Source organism: Thermobia domestica, chromosome 15 (assembly GCF_964235325.1).
Source record: "Thermobia domestica chromosome 15, izTheDome1.hap1.1, whole genome shotgun sequence".
Classification (NCBI taxonomy): domain Eukaryota; kingdom Metazoa; phylum Arthropoda; class Insecta; order Zygentoma; family Lepismatidae; genus Thermobia; species Thermobia domestica.
Genome location: NC_137468.1, coordinates 96,357,511 through 96,374,169, shown reverse-complemented (window position 1 = coordinate 96,374,169; position 16,659 = coordinate 96,357,511). Strand labels below are relative to the sequence as shown.

Below are 16,659 nucleotides of genomic sequence, written 5' to 3'. Positions count from 1 at the left end.
CAGGGCCGGAGGAAGAGAAGGGTAACTTTATTTTTTTAATATTTTATTTTATTTTATTTTATTTATATATTTATTTGAGAGAGAGAGAGAGAGACTGAGACTGGAAATGACTTCGAATAGCTATGCTTTACTCCGTGTAAATTTGAGGTGAGAATTTCGGATGTTATTTCCCATAAACTAAGACAATACATTTCTTGCGTATATTTCTTTTGGTTCATCAATACTGTGCCAAATTTTAGCTTTGATAGGTTTTGCGAGTAATATGGTGGGTTTGGGAAGCGAGATTATCCTGTACCGTATTGAAGGCAGAGGTCGTTCATACAGATTTTGCAAGGTGGTAAAGTAGTTGAATAACCAGGAGAATTGAGCTGAAAGTAGCGAGGGATTTAGTTAGGCGATAGTCGTCTCCAGGGGACCCAGACCGAACCCTTCCGATTAGCGGCTTCCTGGTGGCGCACTCCAGCGGCAGTAGGCGGAATTATCACAGCCGGAAATAAATTCCCAACCACAGTATAGAGTTTTAGCCGAAAACACATCGTAATCTGTGTTCCTGTTTCCAGTATGACGGGGGTTAAGGGGAGAAGAATCGATACAAGCTCCATAATGCGGTAGACTGCACATGGTTTCATTCCGTTGCCCTTTTTAACATGAGTTGATAATAATAGGATGGGGGAGTAGAGAAAGATCAATTCTTTATATATTGTTCAACGACGCTTGTTCTGAATTTTAGAGGTTGCTCTTCTTCCATTACATTGTGCGTGTAGGTTACCCACAGCAACGAGTTTGCAAACACTGCATATATATAATGAATGATCAAAGCTAACTTGACAGTTAATTATTCATAAATTCCATATAGACAAATATAGAACTCGACAATAAGTTTCAGAGACTTTTAAATATTTAAACTCTTGCGGTGTGTTCGTGTGGTTTGTGAGCATTGTAAGAACTCCATTTAAGTTTTTATTTTTCAAGTATCAGGTTGAACTGTAAAGAGGATAAAGGTTATTATCGTGAAAAGATCCTAGGGATAAAGGAAAAGTGCATATATAATTCAATTTGAATCGAGTGACGTTGTCAGCCGTCCTCCCTGACGACCACCGCATGTGTCTTTATTCACGAGATCTCGAGTTCGATTCTCAGTGAGAAAGTATCAAATCCACTATATTAGTTTAGATCCTACTTGGAACTGCATGTAGAGGCCGCGGTGGCTCAGTGGTAGAGGGTTCACCTCTGGTGCAGGGGTTCCTTGGTTCGATCCCAGCTCGTGCCAAGTGAACTTTGTAGTGGAACCGTGTGCGTGGGTTTTCTCGGGGTTCTCCCGTTTCCTCTCACTTTCTTCATTCCACCATTTCATTCATTCCTCATCATCGTCTCCTTTAGCCTAGCGTACCTATCCGTGGGACGTAAAACTTAATTTCATTTCATTTAGAACTGCAGGTCTTACGTAGCCTTGCTGCTGACGAAGGACATACGTACAAATCAATCAGTGGTTGGTTACAATTTTTGTTTAGAGGGTAGTTAAACTATTCGAGAATTCAATTGAAGCTAATTCAATAGTATTTGCAACAAGAAAGCTAACTCGTTATTTATGTACACAAAATGAAATGAATCTACTTCCATTTACATCGAAACAAATAGCCAATGGTACGAATTAGATAAACTTTTGATCTTTAGTTAATGGATTTAGAGTTTAACATCTCTTTTCAGCAATCAGGCTATATGAGGCATAGACCTACAGCTTAACGTAGATGAAAACTACCTGAGTTCCCACCGAGAGTCGGATCTCTCGCGTAAGCGGCACGTATACTAACCACTTTTAAGCTTAAGGTGAATTGCATATCATAAGACATTCATACATTCTTAGAATATTGTTTTCAAATAAGCATGATCACTCTTATACGTAGCAAGTTTTAAAGTATAATTTAGTTAGTGACGTCATTTATAGATGTAGAAATGAACCCATACTTAACCTAGAACCATTTTTTAAGTAGGAGAAATTTCCTCTAAAGTAAGTTCCTGGTTATGTCATTGCCTAAAGTTGCTGTATGCAACAACTAATACATTAATGAAGTTCTTTTGGCTGTGTTTCAAGAAAAAAAAAAAAAAAACTTGAATTTTTACCAGTGTGGCGTCCGTCACGAGCCACCTCTGATATTATTGCTTAGCCAAAGTAAAATTTCACCATACGCCACTGGTGGGAGAAGAGCTGGTTTCGCTGTCACTATTGCTAATTGATATGCATAATTACAGAACGTCATTTCTTCCACCCCCCCCCCCCCCCCCCCCGCCCGTCCTACGAATCCAAACTGCTGGGTGTTACTGTCATCACTGATCTTACAGTTGGGAATCAGCTTTGTTTTAACATCGAAATAAATCAGTTTGAAAGAACATAAAATAGTTACAACAGGTATTTCTTCATAATTCACCATATGTTTCAAATGGTTGTTCGTACGGGATTTTCCATAAATTTCGTAAATGTATACAGTGTTGTAAACAAAACTCTTTCTATGTAAATGAGATAGAGCCACGAAAAGAAAAGAAAGAACCATTATTCCCGTGTCTGCGCTCAGCTCTTGAAATTTTTAAGCCACCACTCTCCCTTCTTTTAGGTAAGGGAAATAACATTTTTCCTATGAAGACAATTTTCTTTTCTTTTCTTTTTTAACTAAATTGTCAATAGTTACTTGATTATTCGTATGACAGCCTTGTTTAGAAACTCCTGTCTATTTTGTGTCATCTGCTCCCATTTTAAACCGTTATTTTTCGCAGTTGTCTGAAGTCGATGTACAGGACTTTTCAGATGATAAGCGGCATGGCCTTGAGTTGGCTTCACGCGGCGTCCAATTGGCTTTGAGCGGTGTTGACAATTCGCGACAAGCAGTCCGCACGCTGACTTCTCGCGCTACTGCGAATCTTGACAATACCAGAGGCGCTTATTAGAAATATTGTATTAGCACATCAACTGCTCACTTTACGAAGTAGAGAAAAGAATTACGAACACATACGTGAAAACTACATCTTTTTATGTCAACTGGTTGTTATGATACACGCTTTTAAAGGTTTCCATATAAAACAATTAGTAAAACGAGCGATGAGTCCCGCGTCTAATTTCCAGTGGATTTTTCTTCAATTTGGAAATAGAACTCAACTTTTATTACAGAATAATCATGGGTGTAACCAGCAGGTTGTTCTAGGGGTACATTACTTACAATGGGAGGGAAACTTTTCACATATTAAAAGCAGAACAAATTATCTCTTTCACAACATGAAAGCATTTTAATTCACCATACATACATACATACAATACACATATTATATTTTCACAATGCTACCTTATCAAGAGACGGATCTTGACAGTACTGAAGTTAAAACCCGGATTGTAAAAGATGAATCAATAAGCTATTCATAAGAAAACAAATGCTGTTTTTGGCAATCTGTTTATCTGACTTTGTGTTTATGTGGGTTAAAATAGTAAAGGAAAAAAAAAAAACTTGAAAAAAAAAAAATACCAACTCAGATAGGCCCTATTATTATGCAATAATATAGAGACTTCACACAGAAAGGGAAATGAGAATGTAAAGCATATGATTAATTTTAGCTGTTTTAATTAGGTACAAAAACCGTACTGATGATGTTTTCTTTTTTAATTTTCATGTTTTATCATAAACGTCCCTCATTTACATTAACTATTAAATAAGTTTATTAAACATATACCAAACAAACCTCATTTCGGGGTTGGAAATAATTTGGAAAGACAGGGCCCCCTTTTCCCCGGTGGCTACACCCTTGAGAGTAGTAAGCGAGCGAGAACAAAGTACGGGAAGTTCGTAGTATTGGTTTGAAGTTCACTTCCAGATAGATTCTTCCTTATTCGACAGAAAGAAAAGCAGTATGTTTTGTTTATTTTTTCTTTCACGTTTCACTACGTTACATATATGCGACCACTTATTCCCTCTTTTCCCCTCAAGCAGGGATTCAAAAGCACCAAGCGTCTGAATGGTGTCGTAAATTATCGTAACCCAAAACAAACTCGATCATATGGACTTGCTTTCAGACGGATTGTTTTCGTGAGACCTAGACCAAGCCCCAAGAGTGTTATTTGTTATAAAAACTGATAAGGAACAAAGAAGCTATTCGTGTAGGAACGCAATTTCTCTTCTAGCATAAACAGAATTCATCAGTATCTGGGTTGCTTTCTTTCCTGGTAGTTCGTTTGTTCTCCGAAAACTAAAATATACAATGTCTTTTAGTAAACCGAGTGCAAGTGCGGGATTTTCTAAAAAAGAAGTGCTTCGAAGTCAAGCTCGGAGAATTATTTTTTGTATTTACAATTTTTTAAGAAATACTCATCAGAAGAAGAAAGAAAGAAACTTAACTTTAAAAAGTGTCAAAGCCTAACAGCACAAGCTTGCGGGATAAATCGAGCCACAGTGTCACGAATCTGCGTGGAGGCAAGAAAGATGCCTCCCAGTAATATTCCAGTTTTTCTATCTCCTAGAAAACACAAAGGACCTCCCAAAAGGCTCACAAACCTTAATGACTTTGACAAGGACGTAGTACGCAGGACTGTTTTTGACTTTTATGACCAAGGCGAATTTCCGACTTTGCAAAAAATCACAAATGCTTTGAAAAGTAAGATTTCCTTTACAGGTTCCAAGTCATCCACTTACAGAATACTCCGGGCTTTAGGTTTCAGGTATAAGAAAACAACCGATGGACGTAAGTTTTTAATGGAGAGGAATGATATTGTGGCGGCAAGACTAAAATTTCTTCGGAAGATGCATGAAATTCGGACTTCTGGCGACACAAGACCAATATTTTACTTGGACGAGACTTGGGTAAATCAAAATCATTCGCATAAGTCAGTTTGGCAAGATTCCACAAAAAACGGTGGATTAAAGGTGCCTCCGGGAAAAGGAAGCAGACTTATTGTCTGTCATGTGGGATCTGCAAAAACTGGATTTATACCTGAAAGTAAGTGGATATTTCGGTCTAAATCAACTTCCGACTATCACGAAGAAATGACAAGTGCTACATTTAAGGATTGGTTTTTGAACCGATTTCTAAATTATTTAGAGGAGGGTAGCATTATAATAATGGATAATGCCCCATATCATTCAGCCGTCACAAATAAAATTCCAAATTCATCAACTAGAAAAGATGCCATTGTTGAATGGCTACACCAAAAAGGTGTTGAATTTTCGGCAACAGAAACTAAGGTTGAGCTATTGCAGCGCGTAATGCCGTTCAAAAACCAATCTAAAATGTACGAACTAGACCAACTGGCAAACGAAAACGGACACGAAATAGTAAGGTTACCACCCTATCATTGTCACTACAACCCAATCGAGCTTATATGGGCTCAAGTAAAGAGAGGAGTTGCAACAAGAAATAAGACATTCAAGTTGACAGACGTTGAAAGACTGATAAACGAAGAAATTGATAGCGTAACGCAAAACGACTGGCAATCTTGTGTACAACACACGGACAAATTACAAGAAGATGACTTCATGAAAGAAATAGGACGTGACGAAATTTTGGAACCCATAATAGTAAATTTACAAGACTCAGATTCAGACAATGACGAAATATTAACTGACATAGACGATAGTGAAAGTAGTGGGGAAGACGAGCCTTTAGCAGTTCCACTGGAGTAGATAACAGGTAAGTAATTTAGTTGCTATATATACTTTTAGGATGCACAGTTAAAATTCCAGATATTGCTGGAATAATATTGTTACATTGTGAATAATGTTGCAAATTTATGTGTCATAATCTCAGCTTGAGGAAGAGCGAGAAGGGAAAGGGGAGTCCGCAATCCGGCAACACCGCGCGAAATATCGCGCAGCATTGGCTACTGCCCGTGATGCTTTACATCTGAAATACACAATAAACAGAGGCACCGCACTGAGTGACTTGTTTACTTTGTCGAGGGAACTGACGTCAAACGGGGCAGATTGGAAACAGAGTTGGAAGATGGGGGGCAGAGGGGAGACAGAAGGGGCCATATGGCTGTAGAAAACACGGAGCTTCCTGGAGTTAGTTTAGTTACCATAGGATGAATGTGTAGTTCTTTCTTTCGGAGCCTTCTTTATACTTAGATTAACCTTTCAATATTTATAGATTGCGTAGGAGGACGAAATGATACTTTACAGGAAAGCTACCAAGAACGGGAGCGCTGTGAGCAATGGTGTGTATATGTGCTCGCTTTGGTTTCGAAAGAAATATCGGTTTTGTGCATTGCGCAACAAGTTCGGAGTATGTACTGAACGTATGTCTTAGAGAATTTTTGTTTTAAATCGAACTTGAATATAACTTGTAAGTTTAAGATTAATATCAGTTTATTGTTTGAAAATAGTAGTGTTTGTGCTTTGTGACGGAGATGCTATCCTGTCTTGCTGTCGATTTTACCAAACTTCGTTTCTTCAATTTAACGAAAGCCCCATTTTGACTTGTCTTATTTCATCAAACCATCATGGAGTTCTTAAGTGTGTGTTGCTGAAACTTGTTGTATTATTAAAATAAATTACGAGTAAAAAATAAAAATAAAAAAATTACTATATTCATCGAAATATTCGTGTCGTAAGTTAATTTTGGTCTGTGTTGTGTGCAGGGTAATTCTCATATATAAAAATTATTATTATAAGATTTATTACGTTCGTTGTTTGACTTAACGGTAAAAAATTGTTTAAAATTTTTGTTTTGCTAACCGAGAATTGGATCGTTATTGCTAAGGACTGTTTGAGTTTTTTGGCTAAACTTTATAATACACGCTCCAGCTGCGCATCGAAAATAGGGCCACTTTAAAAGATGTAGTAGAATATGGTAAGATAGGTAGGATTGCCATAATTTTTTGATCCAAAGTACGGACAAGCCTTAAAATGACTCATCAAATATCCGGTGCCTAAATTCAGAACAAATGTTTTGAAATTTCTTACCTAAAAATCACCTTTTTAGGTTATCACACAATTAGGCCTATTTACTATAATATTTAAAACTATTGGAAACCAACGTATCTTTTTTTTTTTTTTTTTCATTAACACAAATATAAGAAATTATGCCATTAAATTACGTATATTAAATCTAACCAAAAGAACCCTAGAATAGAAAAATGAGACACTTTTAAAAACATAACCTACTTTATTAATGGTAACTAAAATGTAACGCGGGCAATTCCAAAATCTGTCAAATAAGGGCATTTTCGTACTTCATGCTTTGTACGATACGGACACGGACCCAAAAATACAAACAGTCTGTACAAAATACGGATGTATGGCAAACCTAAAGATAGAGATATGTAGGGTAGGGGTAGGAACGGGTTAGTTTAACTCTTAAGTACTCGCGCAGGGTGTACACAGATTCTTAAACAGGTACATTTTGTTGTTAGCCAAAAGTCCCGATGAAAAAATATAACAATCTCAAAACGAGTACAAAAAATCTAATAGCGGTAAATACTTTTAGAAACATGTCTAGTTATGCTACATTCTTAATTATTAAAAAAATATTTTTGTTATAAAATAAATGTCAATTTGGGGGTCTATTTGACCCCCGCGTCAGTACTGCTGTCACAAAAAAAGAGCGCGAATACGCACGGGTTAATGTTAGGAAAGTTTTGATGAAATTAATAGTGTGAGATTTTTCGTTTGTGAGTGAGTATACGAGCTGGAGTGGGCATTGTGAAGTGAACCTTTTTTTTTTTAAAGTTTAGTTTCCCCCTCAAATTAGCATTTTTAAAGACAAGGTAGAAAGTTTTAAAAATTCCTGTTAGTTTAATGTAATTCAAGTGCATATATTAACCTTATATAGCTTCTGTTAAATGATGAAAATGGTGTATAAGGTACCTAAACTATTAAAAATAGGAATAGATGCTACTGAAAAACCGAAAAGTTACGGAATATTTTACAATCCTAACTATATAAAACTACATGAACTGACATAAAATAACGGGTACTTCCAGTTGAGTTTGGCATGATTGTGGCTTTCCGGGACTAACCCACAGGAAAATTGCTAAAAGTAAATATTTTTGGATGGCATTTAGTATCTCCCCCAACTCGTTTCATGCTTCCAGAACCGAGTACCTTGTTTTTGTCTAAATTGTGATAAAGGTAGAAGTACAAGGGCCCTGGGGATTTCTAACTCCCTTCGCTAGCTGTCCCTAGCTCAGGAAATTTTGTAAAGTAACACACTGTAAATCTTATATGTGCAAGATTGGGGGAGATACTAAATATCAGCCTTATTTTTAATTTTAGGGAGTCTAAAGAGGGGATGAAATTCCCCATGTTATTTAATGTTTTTTTTTTTTTTTTCACTTATAATCTCATATTTTAGGTACTTGGAATTGGAATAAAACTTGAAATTCAGTATGCTTGTACGTTTTCGTCATCATTACCTAAAGAAATCACTAGTCTCCTATATATCCCTTGGGTATAGTTTGATGGCCCAGCGCAGCGTAGTCCCTAACACTCTTGCCCTGTGGTTCCCTGTGGAGACAGTCAGTCGGAAAGGTATAGAAACCGTTTCATTGATTGAGGTTTTTCATGGATTTCCCCTTATGCAAATACCGGGATGGTATGGTAGCCTACCTGACATACAGGTCCCGAGCCACTTCCTTCCCCTCCACTTTTCCGGGATCGCCTATGGACATCATCATCCCTCATACGTAACGGGCTAAAATGCATGCTCGGAAATATAATTTCTAATCCTTGAGTATACCTAGGCAGGTTGTGCTAAAAACTGTTATAAAGATGTTGTAAATAAAATAACAAACGTAAGGTATTTCTGGCGAATGAAATTCTGAATTTTAATATCCTTCCTTGTTGTTTTTCGTAACAATATAAAATTCCATGTGGATGATTAGTATTCTAATCTGCCTTCATCTTGTCTTTTCAGGCATCCGGTGAAATAATTGTTCTTCATCGTCTTGTTGATGTGCAAATCAGCGTAGCTTCAATTAACAGTGCTTATCCAAGCGGCGAACCAATTGCGTTAACAGCTGAAGTAATTCCGGATTTTGAATCAGCTATGCAGTTTGATTGGACAATACAGCAAGATGGAAATGTAATATACGAAAGAACTACTAATGTGCCGCATTTGACACACACATTTTTCGACAGTGGTGAAGTCCTAGTTCAGTGTGTTGCTAAAAATCCGTTTTCGAAAGTAAAATCAAATCTGTTGAAAATTTTAATTCAAGAAGAATGTGCTGGAATAATTGGTGTGTATTACAGAAATCTTACTGTTGGGAAGTCTGTAGTGTTTAAAGTTCTGCACAAGGGTGGTTCGCATTTGAAATTTCAATGGAACTGGGGAGATGGAAGCCCATCATACGAAACTAGTGCAGGAGAAGCAAATCATACATATTTTACACTTGGTGCTTATGACTTGAATGTCACTGTTAGCAATTTGCTCAACAGTCACTCATATTTGGAGAAGGTGTTTGTGGTCTCTAAGAAATGTAACAAGCCTGGAATAATTTCTGTTTACCCACTGCCAAAGGATTTTATACGAAAAGTAAGTATTTTTCTCTTTAACTGATTTCGAAAATAGATTAGCAAAATACCCGTTAAAAAATTGATGGAAGTTATGAACATTTCTGTTTATGTGAATCAAATTTCTTTACAATATGTACACACATGTCCAAAATTATTGTCGCATGTCTATAAATATGTTGTAGGAATATAATTTTATAACGAATTCGCCCGGTATTTCTTATAATGTTAGTATTGTGTATAATCGGCAAAGACATGTATGTGGCAAATTTCATGTCAAAAGAGCAATAAATAAGAACAATAAAACAAAAATAAAACTTTCTTGTTCATTTAGCAACATTTTGTTTTACTCATTCTAATTTTTTTCGCATTTATAATTTAGAATTCTTTTCCTATGAAATTTACCACAAATATACATTTCCCGATTATACACATAGTATCAGTATTAAAAGTAGCCTGCAAAATCATTATCAAATTATATTCTTACAAAAAGACAGTTATAGATATGCGACAATCATTTTGAACATGAGTGTACAAATCCTTTTAAGGTATCAGCTCCATAATTATCAACGAACGTTTATGATATTTAGTGAACTAAGGAGCGCTGTATACACAAAAAGAAATTTTATCCACAAATGCCAAATGTGTAAACCTATTGTCAAAGTATATATAGTTTTAATTTACTGAAAATTTGACTCGGTGAAAAAAAAATCGACAATTTGTCACTTTTTTTGTGTGTGTGTGTGTTTGCATAGAACTTGCTGGTCGGAGTCTCCTTAGTGTTTTCTGGTTGAGGCTATGGAACCGGAATAGACTCCAGATACAAACTTCGAAATAAAGTTTCTTCATTACATCAGATTTGTAAATGTAAATTACATAAACTTCTCTCTTCTAAGTATGCTTGAAAAAAAAAAAAAAAAAAAAAACAGATTTCACTTAACCAGCAAATAATTTCCATTCTCTGGCCTTCTGTCACACTGTGTTGGAATAATAATTTTGTTACCAATCTTGTTAGCGGCGGTCTCCGTTATGGGGCGTTTACACTTGGTCGATTTAGTCGCACGGCTAAATCGACTCGCTGCATTTGCGACTAAATCGAATCAACTAGGCCGAATCAGATCGATGGATGTGTTCAATTGTTTCAACCGAAATTGAATGCTGCTTGTTGACTCGCTCTCCTCTGGTCGATTCGAAATCGACTGGCAATTTTAAAGATGTCCAAGCAAAAAGTAATTGGTACAATTTACGGTGTTATAGCACAATAAAATAGAATCGACCACAGAAAATAGAACGTCTTTCAATTCAGTTGCTAGTCGATTAGTCGCTTTCAATTATCAAGCGATTAAGTTGAAGTCCTGTTTACACGGTCGATTAAGTTGAAAGTGACGTCAATTCAACTGAATCGAACGCAAATCGACTAAGTGTAAACGCCCCATTAGAGGGACGTGAAAAAGTCACTTACCACACACTATAATATACTTACATTATGTGATAATATATTAAGTGATAATATAAATACTGTGTGGGGCTTCTAAGAACAGACTTGTTTATGCGTCGTCATAAGAGATTTTGCTCGAAGACTGTCTTCATTAATAACGACTTCAACTTTTTTGATCAGATACAAAATCGTTTGGATTATTCTTTCTTTTCTAAATTACTTAAAAAGAAATTACTCATTTTATGAAATTACTCGCGCATGATTTACTAGTATTTTTCCGTAATCACTGCTTCTGTAGTGATATACTGCAGATTACGCTCTGTTTGCACGAGTTCGGACACTGAACCCCAGCCAGCGTGCTGCGATTATCCGTGTGTTTATGTCGCTTTTCGCAGGCCGGAACTAGTGGGGACATTGCAATTCATTTACCTGTGCTGGGAAAACTCGCATTCGGACTACTGGAGCCGCCCCCCCCCTCCCATTTTCTACTATGCTGTATAATCCATACTATTTCATCAAGTCAAAATAGTGCAGTTAACATGTAGTGTGTTAATGCAAGTTGCTAAACGTTTACTGTTTATTTATTTATATTTCCGCTCTGCGAATTCCTGTTCATAACTTCGTTAGGATTTATAAATACAAAGCATTTACATTAAAATAAATCAGATCCTACACATTCTGTAGAATAGGTGATTATATACAGTAATTCAAGATGTCTCTTAAAGTGCAAATTTGACATTTGTTTGATAGCATCTGGCAATTTATTATATAGTTTTATTCCTGTGTGATGTAACTAGTTTTGAGTTTTTAATAATCGGAAATTTTATAGATTAATGTAATTCATGGTTCTAGTATTATATTTGTGTAGATGCGAATTTACTGGAAAATTTCTTTTCCATAAGTAGAAGCTTTGCTTTGTATATATACTGAAACACAAACAAACTATTTGCTGAGCAAAACAATATATTCACATAAAAAACTACATGCGTGTTACAGTTTCGCCAACTAACATTTTGGCTTCATCAGACACTATGAGATACATGAGACACGTGCAGTCTTATATACACACAAGAGCTGAGACATCTTGCTTCTGATTGGCTCCTGGCAGCAGCCAATCCCCTTCAGGTATTCTAATTTGTATTGCCCTATACGGAGGCTTCCTATCTTTTGTAAATTACACATACATAGAAAGGACGATCTTAGCACAAATAATCTAAACTAACAATTAATTGACATAAATAACTAAATAATTATATAAAAAATATAAATAAATAAATAAAAAATATACACATAAATAAATAAATATATAAATAAACAGATAAACATACAATACGCTTAAAAAGACGACACACACATACAGTATATACACATACACTATACAACCAACTATATATCTATATATAAATATACCATTACATATATACATATACACACACACGTATATAGAGATAACTAATATGGACTAATAAATACATAAACACGTGTGAGACAATCAATATATATACAACAACCGTAATAGATATGTGTATTCAGAATCTTATACTTTAAGCTTTTTTAACAACCTATTCCACTGTTGGTCGATGATCAGTCCTGAGTTCCAGTTCATAGCTTTATTACCCTCCATTTCTATAAACCGTGCCTCCTTCCATTTCCTAACTATGCTTCTTTCTTCCTCGCTTAGAATTTTTACTTCATCCCAATTAACTGAATGTCCCGTGTCCCTTACGTGTTTGTAGACCGCATTTTTGTTCCTTTCTAGCCTAACGTCATCCTTATGTTGTCTTATACGCTCTCTTAGTCTCTTTCCAGTTTCCCCAATATAACACATATCACACTCGCCGCACTGAATTTTATAAATAACTCCTTTTTTCTCCATCATTACCCTTTGTTCTTCTTCTGTCTTCTTCCTTCTTTTTTCCTTTATTACATCCAGAAGCCTCTTGCTGCCTTTTCTGTAAGTTGAGATGCCCCCCATCTTCTTAAGCATTCTTTTAATGATTTCTGTTTCTTCTCCCAAACTTTCTATCCCCCACCACACTTTTCTTCTTCTGACACGGGACATTCAGTTAATTGGGATGAAGTAAAAATTCTAAGCGAGGAAGAAAGAAGCATAGTTAGGAAATGGAAGGAGGTACGGTTTATAGAAATGGAGGGTAATAAAGCTATGAACTGGAACTCAGGACTGATCATCGACCAACAGTGGAATAGGTTGTTAAAAAAGCTTAAAGTATAAGATTCTGAATACACATATCTATTACGGTTGTTGTATATATATTGATTGTCTCACACGTGTTTATGTATTTATTAGTCCATATTAGTTATCTCTATATACGTGTGTGTGTATATGTATATATGTAATGGTATATTTATATATAGATATATAGTTGGTTGTATAGTGTATGTGTATATACTGTATGTGTGTGTCGTCTTTTTAAGCGTATTGTATGTTTATCTGTTTATTTATATATTTATTTATTTATGTGTATATTTTTTATTTATTTATTTATATTTTTTATATAATTATTTAGTTATTTATGTCAATTAATTGTTAGTTTAGATTATTTGTGCTAAGATCGTCCTTTCTATGTATGTGTAATTTACAAAAGATAGGAAGCCTCCGTATAGGGCAATACAAATTAGAATACCTGAAGGGGATTGGCTGCTGCCAGGAGCCAATCAGAAGCAAGATGTCTCAGCTCTTGTGTGTATATAAGACTGCACGTGTCTCATGTATCTCATAGTGTCTGATGAAGCCAAAATGTTAGTTGGCGAAACTGTAACACGCATGTAGTTTTTTATGTGAATATATTGTTTTGCTCAGCAAATAGTTTGTTTGTGGAAAATTTCGTTTATTTATATGTATGTATGTATGTATGTATGTATGTATGTATGATGATGATCCGAGGACGTGTATACTGATAATGGAAATATTAGCTTTTGGTAGATGTATAAAAGGGCACTGATAGCATTATTCTAAGGATCTTCTACATTGTAATACCTTTGTCGCATGGCAGGTGGTTTGCATATAAGTTAAACTCTTGTGCTTAGTTTCCTCGACAAATCAGTGACATGTTTATCCCAGGTTAACTTAGAATCCATTTTTAATCCTAAAAATTTATGAGATATCAGTGTGGGTTCCCAAACTATATGCAGCTGATACATAATTAGAAAATTTGTTTTACCGCTAAAATTTATTATTTTCACTGTATTTATATTGAGTTGGTTCACTTTTACCTACTCAGTAAGTTTAACTGCCGTATATATAATATTCTTCAGAGTAAGGTCTGTGAGATTTCAACCAAATTACTTCTGTCAGGAAAAAAAAAAAAAAAAAAGTTGGAAACTATATAAGCAGAAAAAAACATTAATCTGTATAAGAAACAGTATAGGACCTAAAGTTGATACTTTTGGAACTCCGTCCTTAATGCTCTATTTCATTTCTACTTCCTCTTGCGTGATGTGTGTGTGTCAGAAAAACCGCTACAGCGTTGTTAATAGATTTGTTCTTCTAAAATTGAATTAACTATTTGTGAAAATGTTTCTTTTCAGAAAGGAGACTAATTTGTTATGTACGACTTTTTCGAAATTTTTGGAAAAGTTAGAGATAGGACGATAATTTCCTGGGTCAGTAATTGGTCCTTTTTGTGTATAGGTCTTATTTTTGCAAGTTTATGATCTTCTGGAAGTTGCCCTGTTTCAAGAGATGAATTACATATGCGTCAAAGGTATAAGAAAATGTTAGATACAGAATAATCCACAAACACTGTTACAACTAAAAAATACGTCAATGAAGAAAGAAGAGAAACTTGCAGTTCGTTCTACTTACAAAACAGTGACTGAAAATTCCTAGACTGTTTTTGTTTCCGTTAGTTCACCTAATTTTGCATCAAAAGAAGTCTCCTGCCGAAAGCAAAGTTGCTGGTATGTTTTGCATGAGACTTCAGGACATAAAAGCTTCAAGCGTACATGAACATATGTTTCTTTCTCAAACTCAACAGAATATTAAATATGACGCGGTGGTTCCGAAGTAAAATGTTTACCTGTAGTACGAGATGTTCTGGTTCGATCCCAGACCTAGTGATTTGCGGTGGACAACATCGTATCATTCACTCTTCTTAATCACGCGGTGTCCTTTAGCCTCAACGAGATTCACGTTGGTAAAATTAGATATTTTCATTTCACCAATTTTTCAACTATTCGTGTGCACGTATATTCATACAAATTATCGTATTGTGTATACGTCGAAAAATTATATATAATTTCTCTCTGCTGATCTTCATATATATAGGAAGGTGCATCAAAAAGTAAGGCGAATTTTTGATTTACTGTAAAAGGTGCAGAGATAAATATTTTTATCATTTTGACACAGGGTATCACACTAACATTCGAAACACAAACACTGCAAAACACACAGAAAACATCCAAACATGCATTCCAACGTGACATCAAATCGTCCATGCCCTTTGCAAAGAAATGTTGCTTAATGAGATGACCGTAACCTGTTGTGCCTCTTCCAGTGTATCGAAACACCACCCATGGCGGTGTTTCTTTAGGAGTCCGAACAAATGGTAGTCGGAAGGGGCTAAATCAGGGCTGTACGGAAGATGGTCAAGAATTTCCCACTTGAAACTTGTGTGTATTGGTCAGTTGGGCTGCATGTGGTCGTTATCGTGTAGTAACTCAAGCCCGTCTTGTAGTGCGCTTTACCATTTCTGACCTGTGGCTGCTTTGAGTCTTCCACGGTTTGGCACTACGTGTCCGTAGTATTTCTCGTACCCTTTGCCAGGAATTCAATAAATAACATCCTGACTGCCCCAAAACACAGTAGCCATTGCTTTCTTGGCAGATGTTGTGATCTTGAATTTCTTGGCCGGTATTGACGATGAATATTTCCATGACATGCTTTGGCGTTTTGGTTTAGGTGTCCATAGATGTATCGGGGTTTCATCACCCGTTATGATGCGATGAAGGAATGAATTTCCTTCGTGGACATATCGTGTGAGATGGTCAGGGGAATGCCTATTCGAAGATGTTTTGGTCTCACTCGGATGTTTTGGCACCCAGTGCGCCTTCGCAACATCATTCTTCTGTTTTTACGAATCATTCCTGTTTGGTGATGAACGTTGCTTCTCTGTCACTTCTGTCATCTGTCACAGTCCTACCACTTGCGAATGCATTGCACTACACATACTTACAAGAGATAACACTCCATAGATCTCCACCAATTCTCGATGAGTGTCAGATGGTTTTGGTCCCTTGACCCATAATAAACAGAGAACACCGTGTACCTCTTCCTTGGAATAACGTTCAAATTGAGCCATCTTTAAATTGCTCTAAGTATCAGTCGGGTTGACGCAAAAGGCAGCAATTGTCGTCAGACTTCCCTCACCTTGGTATTTGCAACATACAAAAATTAATTATACAAAAATTCTGGATTTCGGAGACAAATTCACCTTATTTTTTGATACTCCTTTGTATGTAAGACTAGCAGAAGCAAGTCAGGCAAGTGAGAAGTTTATTGGCTAGGAAAATACTACTCAATGTCTCAACAATTAGGCATCCACAATCTTTCATGCAATGAACGTATTCCCGTTCAAATTTCGTTGCAATATATTCATTAGTATTGTTAACGAAATATAGAGTTCGCTAAAGAGTGGGACGCCTTGTATTAGTTCATACAGAGTGGTATAAGTGCCAAATTGTTGTAGGAGGAATTTTTTTTTTTTTTTTTTT

General features: G+C 35.9%; 1 protein-coding gene across 1 annotated transcript in view; it reads left to right on the top strand.

The window, feature by feature from the left end:
• The window catches only part of LOC145671158 (uncharacterized), a 2,642,835-nt gene that overhangs the window by 2,534,697 nt on the left and 91,479 nt on the right, over window positions 1-16,659 (top strand). Inside the window, exon 17 of the mRNA XM_081739993.1 lies at window positions 8,890-9,510. Coding sequence (XP_081596119.1) covers window positions 8,890-9,510 — 621 coding nt within the window. The remainder of the gene's footprint in view (window positions 1-8,889; window positions 9,511-16,659) is intronic.